The sequence below is a fragment of the Centrocercus urophasianus genome, unplaced genomic scaffold (genome assembly GCF_019232065.1).
Source record: "Centrocercus urophasianus isolate 14NV4802_14NV808 unplaced genomic scaffold, USGS_Curo_1.0 seq_15, whole genome shotgun sequence".
In the NCBI taxonomy this organism is placed as follows: domain Eukaryota; kingdom Metazoa; phylum Chordata; class Aves; order Galliformes; family Phasianidae; genus Centrocercus; species Centrocercus urophasianus.
The window spans coordinates 13945201-13966093 of record NW_024884697.1 but is presented as its reverse complement, the minus strand read 5'-3'; the positions used below and the strand labels follow the sequence as shown (position 1 = coordinate 13966093).

Sequence of the window (20893 nt, the reverse complement as noted above, 5' to 3'; positions counted from 1 at the left end):
TATTTTGATATTCTGATGAATATCTGGTGATATTCTAACCTGAACTGTGAAATATCCACAGTCATTTTAAACAGGAGTCTACTCTGGCCGAAAACCATAGATGAACATTTCTTCCTAAATTAAAATCAGCTCAACTGAAGCTTCAAGTAAAGTGGCTTCAGAGCAGACTTATAGTTTTCTTCTGGAATATAAAAGGCATATTTTGCCTCGTCTAAAATACATTCGCTTTTTAAATGCACCATTCTCTCTTCCCATTCTTGATCAGTCATAAAAATCTATGTAAAACCAAGCTGAAGACACACACTTAATTACTGTATACATGCTATTTAAAACAATGAAAATATGACATCCTATAAATCATTACTGTGCTACAGCATTCCATACTGTACAGTGTATATTGTGTATTAACTGCAATTTCATTATGAACTGATACTACATAGTAAAAATTTGGTAGCAAACACTATTTATTAGTTTTTATTTTAAATTATTAATTTAAATACTAATGCACTGTGAAAAATGCTGATAAAAGCCATCTGGACATGGTCATAGAATCATAGAATGGCCTGGGTTGAAAAGGACCACAATGCTCATCCAGTTTCAACCCCCTGCTATGTGCAGGGTTGCCAACCAGCAGACCAGGCTGCCCAGAGCCACATCCAGCCTGGCCTTGAATGCCTCCAGGGATGGGGCATCCACAACCTCCTTGGGCAACCTGTTCCACTGTGTCACCACCCTTTGGTCCTAGGCAAGCAGCTCTGGGTGTCTCTGCTTGAGAAGAAATTGGATCAGATGGACCCAGAGGTCCTTGCAACTTCAACCATTCTGTGATAAAGGACGATAAATAGAGCATAATTATAACTGAGTTGCAGTATACTGCATAAACCACTGACAGTTAGAGTAAAGTATTTTTTTGGATATGAAGGCACTATTTAAAGGCACAGAACATGTTCTGGTTTTCAGATGTTTTCGAGAATCTTGGAGTTTAAATTTAACATTCTTCAAAAATATTCCTAATCAGGTAGACAGAGTATTACATGATACTATGTATATGAAGCCATAAGTGGCAAGGTCAGTGAAAAGACAGAGTTCAACTTCAGCATATAAACTTGGTGTTGGCATTTTCTGAATGACAGTATAACCTTTGAACAGTTTGATAAAGCAGAACAGGTCTGACACACATGCTGTAACAAGAAGGATGCATAAAGCACAGTATTAAAAAATGAAACACACTCTTTCTCAGTTTTATACACATCAGCTTGTATTTAACATCTGTCCCTTTTTTCATTATTCCAAATATTATCATGACTGGAAAATGCTACCAGGAAGCATTTAATTAGTCCTGTTACAGTATACTGTGCTCACACTTCAAGAGCTATAAAGAAAAACGAAAATGCATCTTCATCAAAAGTATTCAAAATTCCTGAACTTTTGCTCATTCTAGGCAAAAAACACATCTTCTGTACCTCCAGACATTTGCAGAACATCAGCTATTACTCTTAAAAATTAATTACTTCTCAAAACAAGGGTTCTCTGTATTTCTTAGTGATCAAATAGTAAATCTTACAAAGTAACAACCAGATGAACTTGCTGGTCTCATACTCACCCTCCATACGGACTTGGAATTGAAGGGGAGTTAAATAAAAAGTTTCTCTTTCTTCCCCATGGAGCTTTTCTGACACCTAAAAAAAGGCTCTATTCCAAACTTCTAAGCTAGACAAAAGGATGAACTTGTAAGATGAAAAGTTTGTTTATCCCCTTTAAAACTAAGAGTGGCTTTATCCCATTTTAATATTGGAAAGGAAGTAAACCTGTACCTTCAAACACAGCTCAAGCTGTTGTAAAAATTTATCATTCACAGAGCTCACTGACATGCAGACTCTGTCCATATGCTGCTGGCTAGAACTTGAGGGCATCCTGCTTTCCAGTGAGAGACAGAACATTTCAGTAATATTCTCCTGTGCACCCTACAAACTGGAATGGTGCTGTAGCTGTCTACAAGAAGTAGTGAAAGTGGGCCTTCAAAAGTATGCCACCTAATTCTATAACTTTTGTTTTGACATGACAGATTCACTGTGGTGCATTCACAACTATTGGAACAGGCCTTCTCAAACTCCGGATGGGTTTTTTGTGTACTTCCATCTGACATTTCCCAGGGAGAGAAGAACAGTTTGTAGTGTGGAGTATTACTTAAAAGCACGGCAGTTTGAAAGAGAAAAAACATTTAAAACAATGTTTTAAATAATAATTTAAAGGAACTTGAGGAAAAATCTTGATTTTTAAAATTCGGGGCAACTATCTAAAAGGAAATTAGCTGACAGTTATGCTTGGCATTTGGGACCAGACAATTTGGAGCAGTTTTTAGAAGGTGAGGAAAAAAACAAAAATCAAAGCTGTCTGCAATTACTAGATTGATAAAGTTCATCATAGTTCATCATGTAGTACTGCATAGTAGGAGTGCATGAAGGAGGAAGAGTCAAGAAGCAGAAGTTATATGAACATTCAGTGTTACAAGAGACTTTCCATCAAACAGTAATTAAGCTGAGATACAGCTTTTAATTTCTTCTCATCTTCATACATAATCATTTTTTTTTTGCTGTTTGGAAAGAATGGTTAATTTATGAAACTAATTTAATATCTAAGATAATGATAGATTCAGTTTACTTCTTAAAATATTAGTGCCTAGAAAGATATTTCATATTTCAGCATTTTCAGCAAAACTTACATTCACTATGGATTCTTTTGTCTGAGCCATATCTGAAATAACTCCATCTGTAATAATGAGAAGAACAAAATACTGGGAGCCATCTTTAACTGAAGCAGCATATCTAAGGGGGGAAAAAAAGAACACTGCGATAGTAAAACAAACCTTTATATAAGAGCAGTTTACATGAGAAGGAGCTGTATCTTTTAAATTTGATGGAGGACAATTCCAAATAATTAACTGTGATAGCACGACCCACTGTACACTGTGATACACTTGTATACTCTCAAGACTCAAGCTTCTCCCTGTACTATACCTGAATATAAGACAAAACACAACCAACACCATTCCAGTCTTGCCCCCAGTCAAAGGCCACAAGAAGCAACTGTTCTTTGAAAATAAGCAGCTCTTGAAGATTTGAAAAGTTCTGAAAGATAGTGAGTCTGCAACAGTTTCATTGAATTCTACAGCCTGTATATCAGAAATCAAGACTAGAGTTTGCTTGCTCTTGCTATCCTATACAGTTGGTGAAGAACTTTTTTTGCATGGAGCGTGCTGTTCCACTTACTTTTTTATTTGACTGAAACAAGTCTAGTCACTGCCTTCAAAAAGGCTCTTAGTGCTGTGAAGTTAAGCAAAACTTCGTAATAGAAGTGGTCATGAGTAGCATTGAGAGCAGGGAAAAAATAAATACTATGGTATGTATGCTCAAGTACAGAATATTCATTACCTCACTGGTCACTGGACAGGGTATCTGTCTAATGATGTTCATGATGTTACTCAGAATATTCTAACAGTAAATTTGCAAGTGAATGCTGCCTATAAATAAGATGCTATAACAACAACATTTGAAAGAGTTTGGAAGAGTGTGAGTGAAATGGAATCTACAACTCACAGAAAGCCATACAGATGGGTAGAAAAGCCCCAGAGTCCATCAACTTGTTGAACACTTGTTTGTACACAAGCAGTAGGGATTGGAATTAAATGCAAAATACTAGCACACAGTATTCAGATCTACTAACAAGCATAAGTCAATCATGTTAAAATGAGTGAAAAAACCCACATTGTAAATACATTTTTCTATGTTTTAGCATCATGTAACTGTTGATCATTAATAGTGCAATAGTTGTACAGAAAATAAAAAGTTTCTGCAAAGTACTCGTTATGCTTACCTGGCTACATGATTAATTACAGGGGCAAAGTTTGTTGGTCCGTAAAGCTGGACTGATTTTAGACTTCTATAATATGCCTCCATTACACCATCAATGCCATGGCAGTATGGATTTTGAGGGTTTCCATTCTAAAGAAAATAAGAAGGGATTAATCTCTAAAAATAGTTATGAAGCAGAAATGATGCATTTTAGTGAATACTATCTAGTGCACATTTTTAAATGGGAATGACCTCAAAATTTAAGAATCTATTCAAAGTTTGCTACCAATATCCACAGTAAGTGCCATGGTTGGTTCTGACTGTTAGCTGCCTAGGGAAGAAGTTTTTGCAGCCTCGTACTGTATGCAGTCTGGATCACTGAAACAGGTTCCCAGACATAAATACCATCTTAAATGGAATTAAGCAGTCCTTACATTGAACAGTAAAAGGCATTTCTTGGTGTGCATTTAAGGTACAAATTACAGGGCAAATGATAAACTAGAGTCACATTTAGGAGCACCAGTTCTGGCTCAATAATTTCCAGTCACATTTTAGTTTTGTAATTTAATTGGCATGTGTACAAGATCTCAGATTTATTCCTGGAATCTCATCCTATACTCCACTAAGGTAACTCTAGTTACCTCTAGACACCTCTAAACTAGCAGCCTGTAAAAGACAGGTTACAGAGAACAACAACAATAATTTAAAAAAAATTGGGGTCATGATTCAATTACATATCAAGGTAAGATTAGCTTCCAACTGAAGTATTTCTGTTTCTCATGCTGCTATTGATGAGGTTTCTTTATTACTATTTTTGGCCTACAGGGACTTCTTGACTCTGGATGTCTGTCAGCAACTTCACTATGATGAGAAATTTTGAAACGAGTCTTTTAGACCTAAGAATTCAAACATTTTCTGTAATTACTTTTCCTATTAACTACAAAAGACAACTCTTCCTCCCCCAAATTAGATTGTGGTAAGAAATTTAAATAAATTTTTATATATTTGCTTACCAGTGCAAATTCATGTGATACTCGTCCATCTGGAGGCAGTCTAGCTCCAAAACCTAGAGCTGGGAACATTTTATCACTATCATAGTCCTGAATAATTTCACCTACTGCTTTCAGTGCCATGCCATATGCATTCAGCTGATAGGGATTCATATAGTGCAGTGAAGTAGGTTGTGAAGGGTTACCTGTTGAAGCAAGAGTCAGGTTTACTTTACAACTGAATCACTCCCACATTTTCTCTCTTAAAAATGACAGAAATCTAGGAAAGAAGAAATTGAAAAGGAAACAAACCTATTTCCTACCTCTGTAATTGTGGTTAAAGCAGGTAACAATGCAACATTCTTAGTACATCTTTAATAGGTTAACAGTAGGACCTATAAGCTTTCTCACCAACAAAATGATAGCAAGAGATTGTGACTTCAACTGAGAATTTGTGTCACTTCTGTAGTGTAATTCACACTCCTATCATGAAATTTACTAATGTATTACGAGATTCTGAAAACAGTTCTGCAGGAAAATCAAAACTTTTCTGTTTCACCATTCTTCAGCCTCACTCTACTTGAAACTCCTTTGATTTGTACTTCTCAATGGAGTCTTCCAATTTAGCCGATTTGCTCACAGCAATAATGAATGGACACAAAAAAATTACAAAGTATGTAAACAACTGCAAGTTGCTCCTATTTATGCAATCCAGTATGTATTTTTTTAATAGAAAATTTCTATCTGCTCTGTTTGTCCAGCATTTCTGGACAGGAATTGGTTTCTAGTCTGTTGTTGCTCAGCTGACTTCAGGTGGTGCCAGGTAAACAAATAATTTGTAATACAAAGTAGTTAAGCAGAATCCTGACATAGTACACACACATAAACACTTCTAAAAAGTGTTTTTAAAGTGTCTTAAAACTAAGCACAGCACGAGAATATAGAAGCTTATTTTTATTCTTACCATTTGAGGCTGTGAAGTCAATAGCTACTGTGAAGTTGATTTGTGTTCTGCAAAATGAACAAATACAGCTCTTAGTATTAGCTTTACTGCTATGTGGAAAATAAACGATATATAGTAATGTTTTCGGACAAAATGCAGGAAATCTTACTTTCTAATTCAGGTAATGCACATTGAAAATACCATTTCAATGGTACTGAAAACATTTACTTTATTCCATCCCTCCTTTTTCACTGCTTATGAAAAATCCCAATTCTACATTTAGATTATTATGATCTCCATGTATTATTATTTTCAACAGTAATACTGATTTTTCCTTCAACAAGGAAAGAAACTGACAAGACAATAAGGGTTCTACTGATCTGCTCTTAACACTAAAACTGTGTATTCTGTCAGAATGCATTAGAAATCATGCTATACATAAAATCTTTGGAGCAGACAGCAAAGTTTTTGGCAGAACATATCATTCATGGGAACATAATATTTTAAGAATTTTAATTTAATACTTTTAGGAGTACTTTCCTTTACTATCAAGGAAAATTGTGGAAGATAAAAGTAAAATCTGGGAATGGGAATATAAAAATTAGCAATTCGAGCAGTAGCTAAGTAAAGCCATTACTGTGCATGAATCAACTGTCAGTGTACCATTATTGTCAGAAAAAGTAGTCACTAATGGACTTATGGAGTGACAATCCAATTAATGCAATCCTGTAACTTCCTTCAGCACAAAATACTGTCATTCTCAGATAATATCTGAACTGGTAAGACTCTAATCAGGCAGAAGAGTTTGGATGAATCCAAAAATTGACTTTTTACTCAGACCAAGTCTTTTCCACAGTCCTTCAAATTTCTGCCTCTCAATGTGCACCTCTGTGAATTTATTGACCAAACTGCCAAAGATTACAGCTCTTTAAAAGTTATTGTACAAATTTAACTCATGCACACTTAGATCAAATATCAAGACCTGACACCTGACCTTACAGTAGAAGATTTACTGCTCAAATAACCTTATCACCCAGAGAAAATACTATTATGACATGAAAACATAGGTTCACACATAAAATCACATGGAATCATTTTATTACACTGACCAAGGCCTACACAAACTAAGCTAGGCATGAGTGGACACCATCTCTAAAAGGCACCAACACCCCACCAGCAACCACAGTATTAAGAGCCTTGTGGTTCCCTGGGATGCTGTCAGCCCTAAATATGTCTAAAAATGCATCAAAATGGACTTGAATGAAGAACAGTGAAAGCTGCTGCAGACTGAAGAGTTCTGAGACCTATGATTTATGAGATATGCATCCGGCTGGTAATTCTGCATTCTGCTTTGTGCACTTTCATCCAAAACACACTATTGTTAATGGTATGACAAGTCAGATTTTGGTTGGTCGGTGCCTGAATGTTAGTCCTTGTGGTTTATTAACCAAACTGTACTTCTATATCATCAGTTAGTTACAAGAATAAACACTGTAAGAAGTGCATGTCAACTACTTTTTATCACTATCTCTGCAGTATGCAGTACGGCTGTCTTCCTCAGTCATTAACAGGATAGGAAAATCAACCAACAACAAAAGACTAATACAGTACTTTCTCTAGTTTTATGTTTAGAGTCCTTATTAGCACTGCTAAACAAAGCTGGTTTTGAACAGTCATCTCCCTATACTTAGATTTTAAGAGCTTTACTGTGGTGCAGTGTTTGAAGACTAAAACAAAACTCTTAAAACCATTACAACCTGCACACCAAGAACAGAAATCCTTCAGCTGGATGAAGAACACATAACCGGGAAAACTTCAAACAATTCTTCCCCTGCGGAAGCAGCAACATGTGTTTGTAAACTCATTTTCTACATCAGTTTTCCTGACTCAATTTGTAACAGTTATGCACATCCGGAATGTACGACAGAAATGAGAAAGCAAAGTAAAAAAATCTTTAAAAGGAAAATGGGTAACAAAAGAAAAAATATCTGAAATACATCTAATTACAAAACAAAATCACATTTAATGTAACTAAAAGTAGTGACTGACAACGGCAGTTTCAGAAGTATACCAAAACCTAATACGCCTGTGTTAAATGCATATTGCTCTAGGTAAGAGAAATTCAGCCGTTGAACTGGAAAAAATCCCTCACCCATTTATTACCATCCACAATAATCTGGACTACAGTTTTTCTCTAAGAAGAAGAGTATGATTATTACTGCATGTGCCAATTCGACAACCGTAAAAATCACGGCATAAAACAAGATCAAAGCAGATGTCTACCTTTCTACAACAGAAGTTAAATCACTTACTTGATCTTACAACAGTTACACAGACGCATACACAGATTAGAATTCAGTTTCCAACAAGTTTCTACTGTTATTTTATAACCTCACTACACCATGGAAAATTTGAGGAATCTAAAATGGCATTAAATGCCATTTTCAGGCAACTAGATCCCACTCTTAATGCAAGTGTCACATTGCATTATGGACTCATAACCACACAGTATTATTCATGCCTTACAGTGGACTGGGGAAGCTGGAATAAACTCACTTAGAACAAACATGCACTGTGATTGCCCTGTGTTTTCGATGATCGTTTTATACATTCATATATAACATACTTGAAATGTCCCTCTAAGTACGATCTTGTGGAAAAGAGACATGGGAAACTAGGTCACACAAGGCACTAATGTCCTACAGCAAAAGGAATGACAAACTACAGAAAGGTATGAAATGAATATCAAGCCTTGTAGTAAAAATTATCAAAACACAATTAAATCTTTTTTTCAGTAGAAAACTGGGTATCTGAAGTTCAAACAATTTAACTTCATGTAAGTACCACAGCAGAAAATATTTCTAAAAGCAGCTGCACTAATGTGAACACGTATTTTGCGTGAAAGATTAATTTGAAAGGGTATTAATTTCCTTACTGCTCCTCAGGACTAAAAAAAAACAAACCTGCCCATAATTAAAAAAAAACCTAATTTGAGAAGGCTAATTTAGAAGCTGTGTGTTGTGGAAACATCAGACACAACTAATCTGGAAGTCAAGTTAGATGACTAGAAAATTAATGTGAATGATATTTTAAGAAATGCTTTCACAGTAATACATGTTATTCTGGAAACAAATTAAAAGTAATGAATATATCTGACAACTCAGACAACTGCCCTGTTTTTATTTCTACCATGTTTAATTTCTTTTCAACAGAATAACGTTTAGGTTCTATCCACTGTTAGGTTACTGCTGTTATTAACATGGTAATGACATGTTCATCAACAGTAAGGGACAATAGCTGAAAAAAAATAATTCAGTGTGGATGCCTAAAATTTTAAAAAGCATCTGAAATCATAGTCTTCAAGACAAACTTAGATGCATGATTAAATAATCTATATTTTGAAACATGCCAAGAAAGTGGAACCTTTATTTAAGATCCTTTACTGCTCGTTTACACAAAAGCTCTCAAAGCTTAGAGCAGTATCTGAACTACGAAAAAACACTGCAGTAAAATCACCTATCTGCATAATGATTAATAAGGAGGGATATGCTGAACTACCTTCGTGCTTAACTTGTGAAAATAAATGAACTGGTAGACAATCTTTAGACTTTTATACACAGAGCAGTTCGTTATGATGCTGAGGAAAACTAAGCAAATATTATGTGAAAACGGAAGTGAAATCTGGGGTGTTTTCAGGATTAACTGAATGTTCTCAAGATGGGACATACAGCGTTACTCTAAACAGCCAGAAAGTCATTTTCTGAACAGTGCTCAAAATTACACACACAAAAAATAAACAGTATGATTTGTGTCCTACCTGTATGTAGAGCATCAGAAAATAAATGAACCAGTCACTAAGCTAGAACCATACTTCAGTGCAAGACCAAATGTGGAAGAAAAACAGAGGTTCTCAACACACAAAGCAAGCATAAGGTAAATATCCATACCTAGGAAGTCCTGAAAAGCAAAAAATCTCTTTTACAGAGCAACACATGAATGTTTTACTGTTATTCCTGTATGTATCTCTAATATTTCAAAATGCCACAGTAACGCACGTAAGATGCAATACGGAATCCAAATACCTCACATACAGGAAATTTTCCAAACTTAGCTGCATAACATAGGTTAGATTTTAGTTTAGAGAAGCACAGAATCTGCACAGTACTAAGCTACAGAAAATTCCAATATGCAAGAAAATAATTCTGTACTTACAAACCACAGAAAACTTACGGCAATCTAACTATGCTGAAATTTATGTTAAAGCCACACTCTGTTTAGGCACAATGATGTACAGTGTTATTCAACTACAGAATGCACCATTTTGTATAAGGACAAAACCACTATACTGACTGCTGTTTGGTCTATGAAGTATCAAAATAAAAAAATACTAATAATTTAAAAAACCCAAGGCTGGAAAAGTAGTCTATGTAAGTACTCAAAAATTATCAAGTTCCTGAATTCAACTCCAAAATACCAACTTGGGTATAAGGGAAAAGGCTTTTACAGTGAGGGTAAAAGTTTTCTACAGCGTGTTTGTCAGCATAGTTCTGGGCATAGGGCTAAAGGCAGGGCCCACCTGATAGCTGCCCCTAGTCCTGGGCTGGCTGGGCAGCATGGGCTTTGGGTTTTGTAAGATGCAGAGCTGGATGAAGGCAGGGGAGGAGGTGGCCTGTTCTGGATGTGGCTGCTAGTGAAGCTTGCTGCACCAAGTTGTGCTTTGAGTTGTTTTCCAAGGCACTGGAACAGGCTGCCCAAAGAGGTGGTAGATGCCCCATCCCTGGAGACATTCAAGACCAGGCTAGACCACGCTCTGAGCAACCTGATCTAGCTGTAGGTGCCCTGTTCATTGCAGAGGAGTTGGACTAGATGACCTCTGAAGATCTCTTCCAACTCAAATGATTCTATGATTCTATGAAATACTTAAAGAACACAGAACAGAAAGACAAGCAGAATTTTCTACTGGGAGTGGCAAGAAGGCCCAGATAAATGGGAGAGACAAAGTACTTAAGGCTAAGGGTCAAGAATTTTTTGCTGTTCTTTTAAAATATTTCTAGTTTCCCAGATTTTTCAAAAGTAAGGTTTTTCTGATCAGGAAATTCATTTGCTGAGGTTGTTTTTCTGCTTTGCCAGATGCACATTCCCCATGGAGCTGGATGAGAAGCTCATGATACCCACAGCTTCAAGCGAGGTTGTAAGGTCACAAAGCTGTGCATAAAAGCTGCCAGAACACTGCTGTCTGGCGAGGCAGGCTGGGTCACTGAGTGTCCTGACTCAGGGGAGGGCTCAGATAGAACATCCAAGCACAGCAACATGCCTTGTGGACTCAGAACTGCTAGAGGAAGACATAACTTCTCAGGGTGAACTCATGCTATATCATCACTGTCAGTTACAAAAGCATCTTACCAGCAGCAGTAACCTTCACCACAGAGCAGACAGTTTGTGACTTCAGGAGAGCAAGGTAAAACTATCTTCTTTCAATCAGAATTGATACACACGCAGGAACAAGCTAAACCTGGATGTAGCTGTTGACCAGGCTTGACAGTGTGAGGTTTTTTTTACACAGTACACTGGAAGGAAGAATGAATTTCCTCTGCATCTTCAGAGTGAAAACCAGCTGGTCTGATAGCAGGGGGCATTTGGTGGAGGTTTGAGAATCACTTACTGTGCAGCAGTCTATAACTGAATGCAGTGGAGTAACTAACACTAACAAGGGGCTGTATCGTCTCTGCTATTTATTGTCAAAAGCCTCCAGCAACAGTATTTTTTTAATCTCCTCTTTGCAAATGCAGCATCAAAACAAACAGCATTTTCTTCGTACAAGTTTCACAAGATCCTCCTCCGATACAGCTTTATTACTCCTAATTATTCTCCAAGGATACAACATACATGGTTAAGTCTCTACAGTGCATAGCTATGACAGCCCTTGCTTCATAGCTATATTTCAACTAAGTTTCCTCAGTACATCAAATGTGTATGCCATTACATATGATCTACTGGTTGGATGAAAATAACTGTCATAATAGCAGTTCTAAATTTCCTTTTGTGACCCTCAGTGATTCAGTATAGCTCAGTTAAAAATGAAAGCCCTTACAATCCAAAAAATATGTGCGTGTTCATATCTGAAAGCATTTATGAAGGCAAGTTTTAACACAATGGTGCAGAAACATTTCCCCTTATTTTTCCACTAATCTGGAACAGAAAAGATGACTTAACGCTTATAGGTGGAAAGAGGACACCGTTCCTGAAATTTTCATGATTTACAAACATCTAAAGTGCCACACACTATTCTAAGACATCTAGAAAGTCTGAAAAGCATGGAAAGTTTTGCACAGAGATGTTCTTTCTGTCCACTGAGTCTTGCAGCTTTATGGCTCCTGGTCTCATTTCCAGGTAAGACAGAGCCAACTACTCTACATTAAAATTTGATAGTGTTAGGACAAGGGGAATGGTTTAAAACTAGAAGAGGGGAGACTCAGGATAGGCATTAGGGGGTCACTCAGGGTGTGGTGAGGACTGGTGCAGCTGCCCAGAGAAACTGTGGATGCTCCAGCCCTGGAGGTGTTCAGGTCTCGGTTGGATGAGGCCTTGCACAGCCTGAGCTGGTGGGGGATAACCCTGTCTAAGGCACAGGCAATCTAACAAGATGATCTTTGAGGTCCCATCCAACTCATGCCATTTAATGACTCTTTGATTCTATATGCACAAAATAAAATAAAATACTCTGTTAAGTGTTCCACAGTCATTCCTACAAAGCATGATTATTCCAAATGAATTCCTCTTCAAGGCAATAACCCACACATTCCTGGCTTATTCATATAATGGGAGGTGATTTTTATAGGAAAACATGCTAGTAAGTGCAAGGAGAAAATCATTTTTGAAATATACATTAATTTTTAGCACAAACTACCCTACCTTAAACATAGGAAGGTCAGTGTCGTAACAGGTGATTAAGCATCAAGATACAAGGAAAAGTTAGCAACTAAGATGATGCTACTTGATGCACAACAGATACAAAGAGACATCCATCTCTTTCCTACCATACTACTATAAAATTCAGCGTTATTAAATAAAAATAAATTAGAATGCACGAACAAATTTCTATGTCATTTTTATGGCTTTTTGAAAAAGTCACCAATTATATTTATAATGAAAAATTCTAATTAAAAATGTGCAGATTCACAATACAAATCAAATCAATACAGCAATCCAAATTAATTACAATTAACGCTGTCAAGCTTTCCCTTAAATCAGTATTCATTCTAGACACTTCAAATCAATTACAATAAAGTTCTGAACATGAAATATTTCATAAGCATCCATTCATAGAAGAGCCAATATTGTGCCTCCTGCAGAATCACTGTTTGCTTCCCCTTATCTAACTAAAAGGAAGGAAAACAAAAAAAATTATGGAGGACATACTTGTTGGGAAAACAGACTGATAAATGAGGACAACTTCACGTCACCCTTCCTCCAAAATTTGTTAACTGGACTGAAACTGATGTGCAGTAGAATTAAATGAGATGAAGTAAGAGAAAGACAGGATCAAAGAAAATGGTTGTGAAACTCAGTCTCCTGGTTATGTTTTCAAAGAAGAAAATTATAGGTGTTAGAAGAAAAGGTAACATTTCATTAAAAAAAGCCTTCAGATTTTTCACTGGCATGTGCTTAGAAACAGATGCATGAATCACTAAACAAGATTTAGATAAAATAATTAAATGATTATGATTAATGCTCAGACTTTTAAGCAGAGTAGTCTACTGAATTATATTCTATTCTTTTATCAAAAAAGAGGGATAATCTTCAAAACTAGTAATTATTAATATTGCAAGACTTCTTTGCTTTGCACTTAGAGAGAAAACACAAAATATCAATATGAATTACAGTAGTATTATTTGTATTCAGAATTTATATTAATCATCTACGGAATATAGATGTATAACTAGCACGTATAGATGTATAACTAGCATTGTAAACAACTCCGTGGGAAAATATGATAACTTAATTTGAAAAGATTACACATGTATGCACTCTTTTCTTGTCTTTCCAAATTTAGATATAAAACTGAACAGATTCTAACAACAAACGAATTGAACCCACTTTGAGGAGAAACAGGAGGATCTGAAGAGTGGAAACAAAGAGACTGTAAGTTTTCCATCATAAGTGTTTCCACATAACTGAACTGATGGCAATGACTGCAACTCTAGAAGACCTAGATCATTTCTTTGTCCAAAAGCATCCAGGAAGGCACTCTGAGGATAGTAAAAAGCCTCAGTGACCCTAACCAGCCTCATCTCAGCCCTCTGACCACACCCTCATGGGCACAGGAGCCCCATTTAAGTATGAAGTCTGAGTTGATGTCAGAGGAACACGGAACTCCAGCTCAGCTATGCCCACAGACTGACTTCATAGCTTCACCTCCTTGAATTCTCAGCATAGGCCCACCTGACAATCATTGGAACTGATCCTGACCCTTATCTATGGTTTGACTTTCTATCCAGATCTTGATTTTCCTCATCACCACAGATTTCCCTGAAGTTTTGGATTCTTAGCTGAACCTGTTCACCAACTCTGGGCCTGCCATGCTTGCCTTGTTCATGGAATCATAAAGTGGTTTGGATTGGAAGGGACCAGTAGAAAGAAAAGAAAAAGAAGAAAAAATTCTCCAAAGATATGAGTAACAATTTTAAAGAGAACACATCTACATCCATGCTTAAAATCTTAAGCACTCACATTTGCAAGAACTATCCATGAAAATGCTCTCATTGCATTTAAACTTAATGAGCCAAAAGACACTGTGTTTTGACATACATAAGAGACTATGACCCTTAGTAAAAATACTCAATTTTATTCACTGAAGAACAAACAGCAATAAATTTGGATATCCCGACTTTGAAATTTAACTTTATGGGAGAATTTAAACATCAAAGAATTTGTTACTCCTTGAGAGAGAAAAAAAATATTACTCTCTGCTGCAGCACATGACTTAGGTCAACAATATTGACCATTTCTTAGCAGTGATCTATTCCTTCTACCAGTTATGAGTTTGATATAGTGTATAATTTCCAGCTGTATTTCTAAAAACCTTAAAAATAATGGACTGACAGTTCCTCTGTAACTAGAATATAACTGGTGGCATCATCTTAACAGAACAAACTTCAGTGATAAATGAGTTAGGAATAAATCTTAAGCACATTATCGTCTGTAGGATTGCCATGACTGGAAACAAAGACGAAGCAGTGTATTGCTAATGGCAAAACACAACACAGACATTTTTTGTATTTCAGCTGAAGCCCGGTTGAAGACTGCCAGAAAAAAAAAAGCTGGTAATTTGTTCCTCGAAAGATAAATAGTAATCTAAAATAGCTATAGAAAAATAGGCAGTATGCCTCAGAAAGTGTCTAAAAATGTGTAGTAAATTATTTCCATTTTCTTCTAGAGAATATCACTTTCTGGTACAGAGGTTAAAAATCGAGAATTCCTGAAATTTGATCCCATTTCCAGGTATATTCTAGGGTAAGCCATTTCCTTCTATCTCTTCTCCCCTTTCGGAATGACAATAAATGAGAAATTGAAAGTGTTATAAACTTCACATAATTAGTATTGAAAAAATGCCTTTGATGGGGAAAGGCTCTAAATAAATGCCAATCGTAAATAAATCAAAGATCACTGTAGTCAAAAGAAATAAAACAGCATCTTACTAATTTAATAGTACATATATAATTCCCTTTCAGTTAATCCCATTTTCACTGGTTGATCAGACTCAACGTCATTATTTTTGTACCATTACCTATTCCAACAGTACACATGAAGTTCCATAACTTAAATGACATAAATAACTTAAGAAAATACAGTTTCTGCATGAGGAAACGATACAGTTCTTACAGAAATAACCTGGAGTCATCATATGCAATGTTCAAATACAAATCATTAGTGAATTACAATGAGATTGTGAAAAGTGGAAAACTTTGTTGACTATCACATACCCGCCTTTAATATAGTCAAGGAATGAAACTTCTGTTTCAATTAGGAAGGAAAGCAGTGTAACCTGAAAGCAAATAAAAAGAGACAGATGTGAACTGTCATTTCCCAAATAAACAAATAGAGACACATCCACAATGTTTCTGGAGGTTAAAAAAAAATGTAACCGTTTCAGAAACCAGTTTTTGAGAGGGAAGAAACAAGTTTGGAAGTCTGGTACAATTTTTTGTTGGTGGTTGTTTTGTTTTAGTCTGTTTCAGTGTGGGTGGTTTCTTTTTTTTTAAAAAAGTGAAAGATAATGGATGAAAGATCACTTTCCAGGGCAGGCAAACTACGCTTACTCTTTTTGAAGTACTTACCGAGTACTTCAGTTCTGCTTAAAGAACTCAACTACTATTATTTATGCCATTTCCCATGTTAGCAATTGTACTGGGTACTGATACACACACATACATACAAATATAGAAAAATCTTTAAAGTGGAACATATAGAAAAATGAGGAGATGAGAAATTTTTTCAGTATCGGTTTTGATCATTCAGGAATTTTGGGAGTCCTAAACATAAGCAGCAGCTTAAAATGTGGCATTTTGAGTGCTCAAGTTGCAGAAATTTTAAATCAAGTGGAAAAGATCTGGCATTGAAGATTTTCATATAGGTTCATGAGGCAAAGAATTCACTCCATATTATTTTTGCTTTATTTACAAATTATGCCGTCCATATTTCTGAGCTTAAAATGACCTCCTAAGTAGTAATGAATGGAAATGGCTACTCTATCAGTGTATTTCTTTAAAACAGCATGAGATAGCAATCAATGACCTACATCCACTTTGCTAATTTTTCTTTCCAGAAGGCAACTTTCCATTAGTGAGAATGATGATCTTAGACGGTTTGGAAATGGAGAAATTTGTCGAGACACCAAATATCTTGGGTGAATGACAGAAAGAAGTAAAAACAAAACTATAGGTAAACATACAGGAAAGCGACTATTCACGGAAGGTTAAAGGAAGGCTGCACATAGGAGGGCAAACGGGACAAAATGGAGTCAACATAAAAGCCATTATAAAAAACACTAGTAAAGAAGAAAAAAGGAAAGAAAATTTCTAACACCGAACCACTTGTTGTAAATTTCCTATTAATTTGAGACAAAAAATAAAAAATCCACAGTTGATTCTGCCTGCCCAACATGAGTAAAAAACGTTCTTTCAAGTACAGACAGCCTGAAAGAACTGTATTCTAAGACTTTAATTAGCAAAATAAATAAATAAATAAATTTAAGGAATTAATCAGATCTGGCAGGGTAAATTTTCACAGACAAACTACTTTTCACATTTTAAAACAGAGGTATAAAATAAGTGATAGTTTTCCTACTGATGAACAGACTTATACAAGAATGAGAGACTGACAAATCGTTTCTTCAAAGCTATATATTTCAGAGTGAAAGTAGTCCTCCTGGCTTCACTGGGACTTTCCATGAGCAAAGAAAAAAAACTCCATGCTGAATTTTCAAAAGAATGTATCTAAAATCTGTTTTGATTTTCCAGTATACAGTTCTTCAACATTTATCTTCATTTTCTCGTAGATGCTCTGAGTATCGTGGGTGCCAGAACACAGAAGATGTGAAAATGCTGAAGGGAATTATCTGTGTCGCTAACAAATGGTTCATAACAGAATATGAATAAAAGGACATTAAATTCTCATCCCAAAATAGCCTTAACAGAATTTTCAAGATGGACTTACAAAGTGCTGTTGGCAATAAAAATTTATGACTCTTCCTGCTTTAGCATGAAGGGTGTGACTTAGTAGCATTTATTGATGCTACGTGAGCAGTTAAATTTAAACATAAAATTGACTTTCGAAAATGCAAATATGTTTCAGACAAAATCTAATAGTGTCCAATCAAATAATTTCTAGAATCTGCCTCCAGCTTTGGTGTAACTCATTTTCAAAATCATTGGCAACTTAACAGCACACTTAAAAAGAACTTTAAAAAAAAAAAACATAAACACATCTGAAAATAAATGCTGTAGTACAGTAAATAGTTTATTGTTGTAGCTTTCACAGATGGTTCTGTTCCAACTCTGTTATATGTCAAGTCAACTACTTTGTATTTCAAGAGAAAAGTATTCAGTAATATTACAAATTATATCTACTTACTGTTCCAGAGTTAATATACTTTTTCTTTTTTCCTTTTTTCTTTGGATTTATTACCTAGAAACACAGACATTTTTTATTAAACACAAAGATAATTGTGAAGACATTTTCAGTGCACAAAACAGAATCTGCAGAATCTAAATTTATTCAGTGTGCTTTCTACTTATGCACCTCAAGGCTGGGATATACACGGGTTTCAAAACCAGTGATTCATTTTTACAGTGCTGGGTAAGGCAGTGTTGTTACTGATATTCAACAAAGAAGGGACTGAAACAACAGAGGTGAGTGTTCATTACAACTGAGTGCACAGTGGCTTTGAATTTACACAAAATTTTGCATTTTTCTGTACTTCTGATTCTAGCGTTCCTGTGTTCTGGGTCATCACTTCCTTGTCTTACAATGCACTTCTTCCATTAATCTGCTTCCATCTTCACAGTGTTATCTGTGAAAAATAGGAGTTGTCCTACCCCTAGTTTTTCTATTTGGCGCAATGACAGGTAAAGCAATTGCAATGAAAGAAAGGCTGAGGTCATACAGTCTCAAAACTAGCTTGTTATTTCATGAAATCTGGCACAGACCACCACCTGACTGGCAGATACAGTGCACTCTCAGTGCACAAGAATCTTCACAGAACTGGACTACAAAGTATTAAATCATTCTCTTAAATATCTTGAACCCACATTCATACAATCTCCCACTGCAGGCATTTTAAAAAAAGATTGTTTCCCTTCTCAATACCTGAAGGAAAGTTTCAGACAGTTTCACTAAATGCACAGAAAAATGTACTCCTGTTCATTATTGCACACAGAATTGGAAGCAAAATATTATTTTGTTAATTATGCTTATCAGCTATCTCCTATACATCCAGGAAAACTCAAATTCTTCTTACTGCCAAATTCTACTGTAAACTATGCACAGATGTTCCATGAATGACAAGGAATTAAAGCATTCCCAAATGAAATCTCAGCTACTTAATTGCTAAAAAATATTGTAACAGTAATTCCTGAAAATGGGAAAAGTAGCAAAGCCTCTTTCAAAAATTCACCCCCAACCTTACAGTCCTTGCACAACATAGAACAGCTGTGAAATGCAAATCAGAAAGATATAAATATCATTGGAGAACTTCCCAAGCAGACTAAATAAGAATGACTCTCTCTCTTCAGTTTGCCACACTGCTATCTGGTGAGCATTCTTCAAACCTTTTACTGTGTAACACACAGGTGCCCTCTGTCACCCTAAAAAAATCCTAAATAACCCATCCCCCTCCTAGTAATATCCCCCATCACCATCCTAGTGGCTGGACAGGTGAACTGCAAATTAAAATCTATATGCAGATGCAATGCAATAATGCTTGTTGAACCAGAATTTTAGCTGGAAGGTGACTCTTACTGACAACTGCCCAGAGCAGGAAGATGGAAGTAGCAAACTGCCTGCCTGATCCATAGTCCTTCATTCACAACTCTCCAATGGTCACGCCTCAGTTAACAACTATAGAAAAGAAATATGCTGCTAAGTGCCCAAAAGAAGATTCATGAGAATCTTCTGCTTCACGTAACTTGACAATCAGCATCTTAGGAATTGCTAGGAAATGCACTAGTGCTTGGACTGAAATGCCACGGGAGACAAGGCATCTTCTCTGGATCAAAGATGAATGAAATCACAGCTTCTCTATCTCACAATTCCAGGTACTATCATAGAAACAGTAATTGTGAGGTTTTGCTCAAATTTCAGGTAACTGTATCACAGTACTTCCTAGCCTCCAAAAGCTTTGTACCCCCACAATAACCAAGGAAGCTACTTGAGCTCTTACTTGTCAAAAGAGCTTGTTATATCAATGTTTCTAATTCAAAAGCACTCAAAAATTTCTCTGCCCCAAGGCAGTCTAGCTGTAACACAATTAAAAAAGAATTTGTTCAGTCTCCTTTGTTCTGATATTCTGATCATGTCGAAGCAAAATGGGAAAGCATACAGAATTGTCATATGGGGAGGGAAACACTGGCTGTTCAGAAAATGTATGCTATTGCTGGGAGTAAGATATTGATAGTGTATTTAAGAAACTGCAAAATCACAGTAAGAAGTTATGACAGAACATTCCTGGTAGGGTAGGAATCATGTCAGTGATACAACAAGAGAGGACAGTTTCACTGCACACAGCACTCTGTGACAGAGTGCTGTGTGCAGTGAAACTGTAGAAAGCTCCTGCAAATTACAGTAACTCCATAGGGTTGATTCTGGATCTAAATAAGATCTGCTTTAAGTTATCTTCGTCCTGTTTTGCACAGCAGCACCAGCTCTCTTCTTCAAAACAGAAGTGCAGCACATAATTGGAGCACCCTCCTTCCCCACTCCGCATTAGTGCTTGCACTAATCAGTCAGCATTTTAAGGAATATGGTACATTACAAAATACTGAAGTGTAATGGCAGTAGACCAAGACCAAAGGATGGCTTAAAGAATAACAAAGATCTGTATACCACACAGAAAACAACAACAGAACAATAAAAAAGACAGCCTATAGTTGCAAAGGTTTGCCTTCTCATTATTAGCAAAGCTATCTTTCCATGGAGAACAAATAACACATTTTAATTTTGAGACAAACTAAGGATGCAAACTGCACGATGCTGGAAATCATGCTGCAAATGGAGAAGCTAACCTATATCTTTCAAAAAGAGTACCTACAACCCAGAAAGTCTCAAGCATTTATGCTGAGGGACAGAAGAGGTCTTGAAATTAAGAAGTCTATCAGCATGACCATGATTAAACTAGGTTTGTTTTACTTCTAAAGCACTCTTGAGGGAAATAGAAATGAGAAAGTTCTCATCATGGGATTAAGACAGCATTCAAGAAAATCAGACAGGCTGCTCATGAGTTTCACATGCCTGGACACAAGAGAGCCTAAATGTGGTAAAAACCTCTGCTGTCAGAATGGACAAAGAGGGAACAAGAGAACAGTCTTTGAGACAGCCAGCCATGGAACCATCCT

General features: G+C 36.2%; 1 protein-coding gene across 1 annotated transcript in view; it reads right to left on the bottom strand.

The window, feature by feature from the left end:
* The window catches only part of CPNE8 (copine 8), a 91271-nt gene that overhangs the window by 9819 nt on the left and 60559 nt on the right, over positions 1-20893 (bottom strand). Inside the window, exons 12-17 of the mRNA XM_042815585.1 lie at positions 17916-17969; positions 15767-15828; positions 5805-5851; positions 4865-5046; positions 3874-4001; positions 2723-2825 (exon numbers count right to left, since the gene is read on the bottom strand). Coding sequence (XP_042671519.1) covers positions 2723-2825; positions 3874-4001; positions 4865-5046; positions 5805-5851; positions 15767-15828; positions 17916-17969 — 576 coding nt within the window. The remainder of the gene's footprint in view (positions 1-2722; positions 2826-3873; positions 4002-4864; positions 5047-5804; positions 5852-15766; positions 15829-17915; positions 17970-20893) is intronic.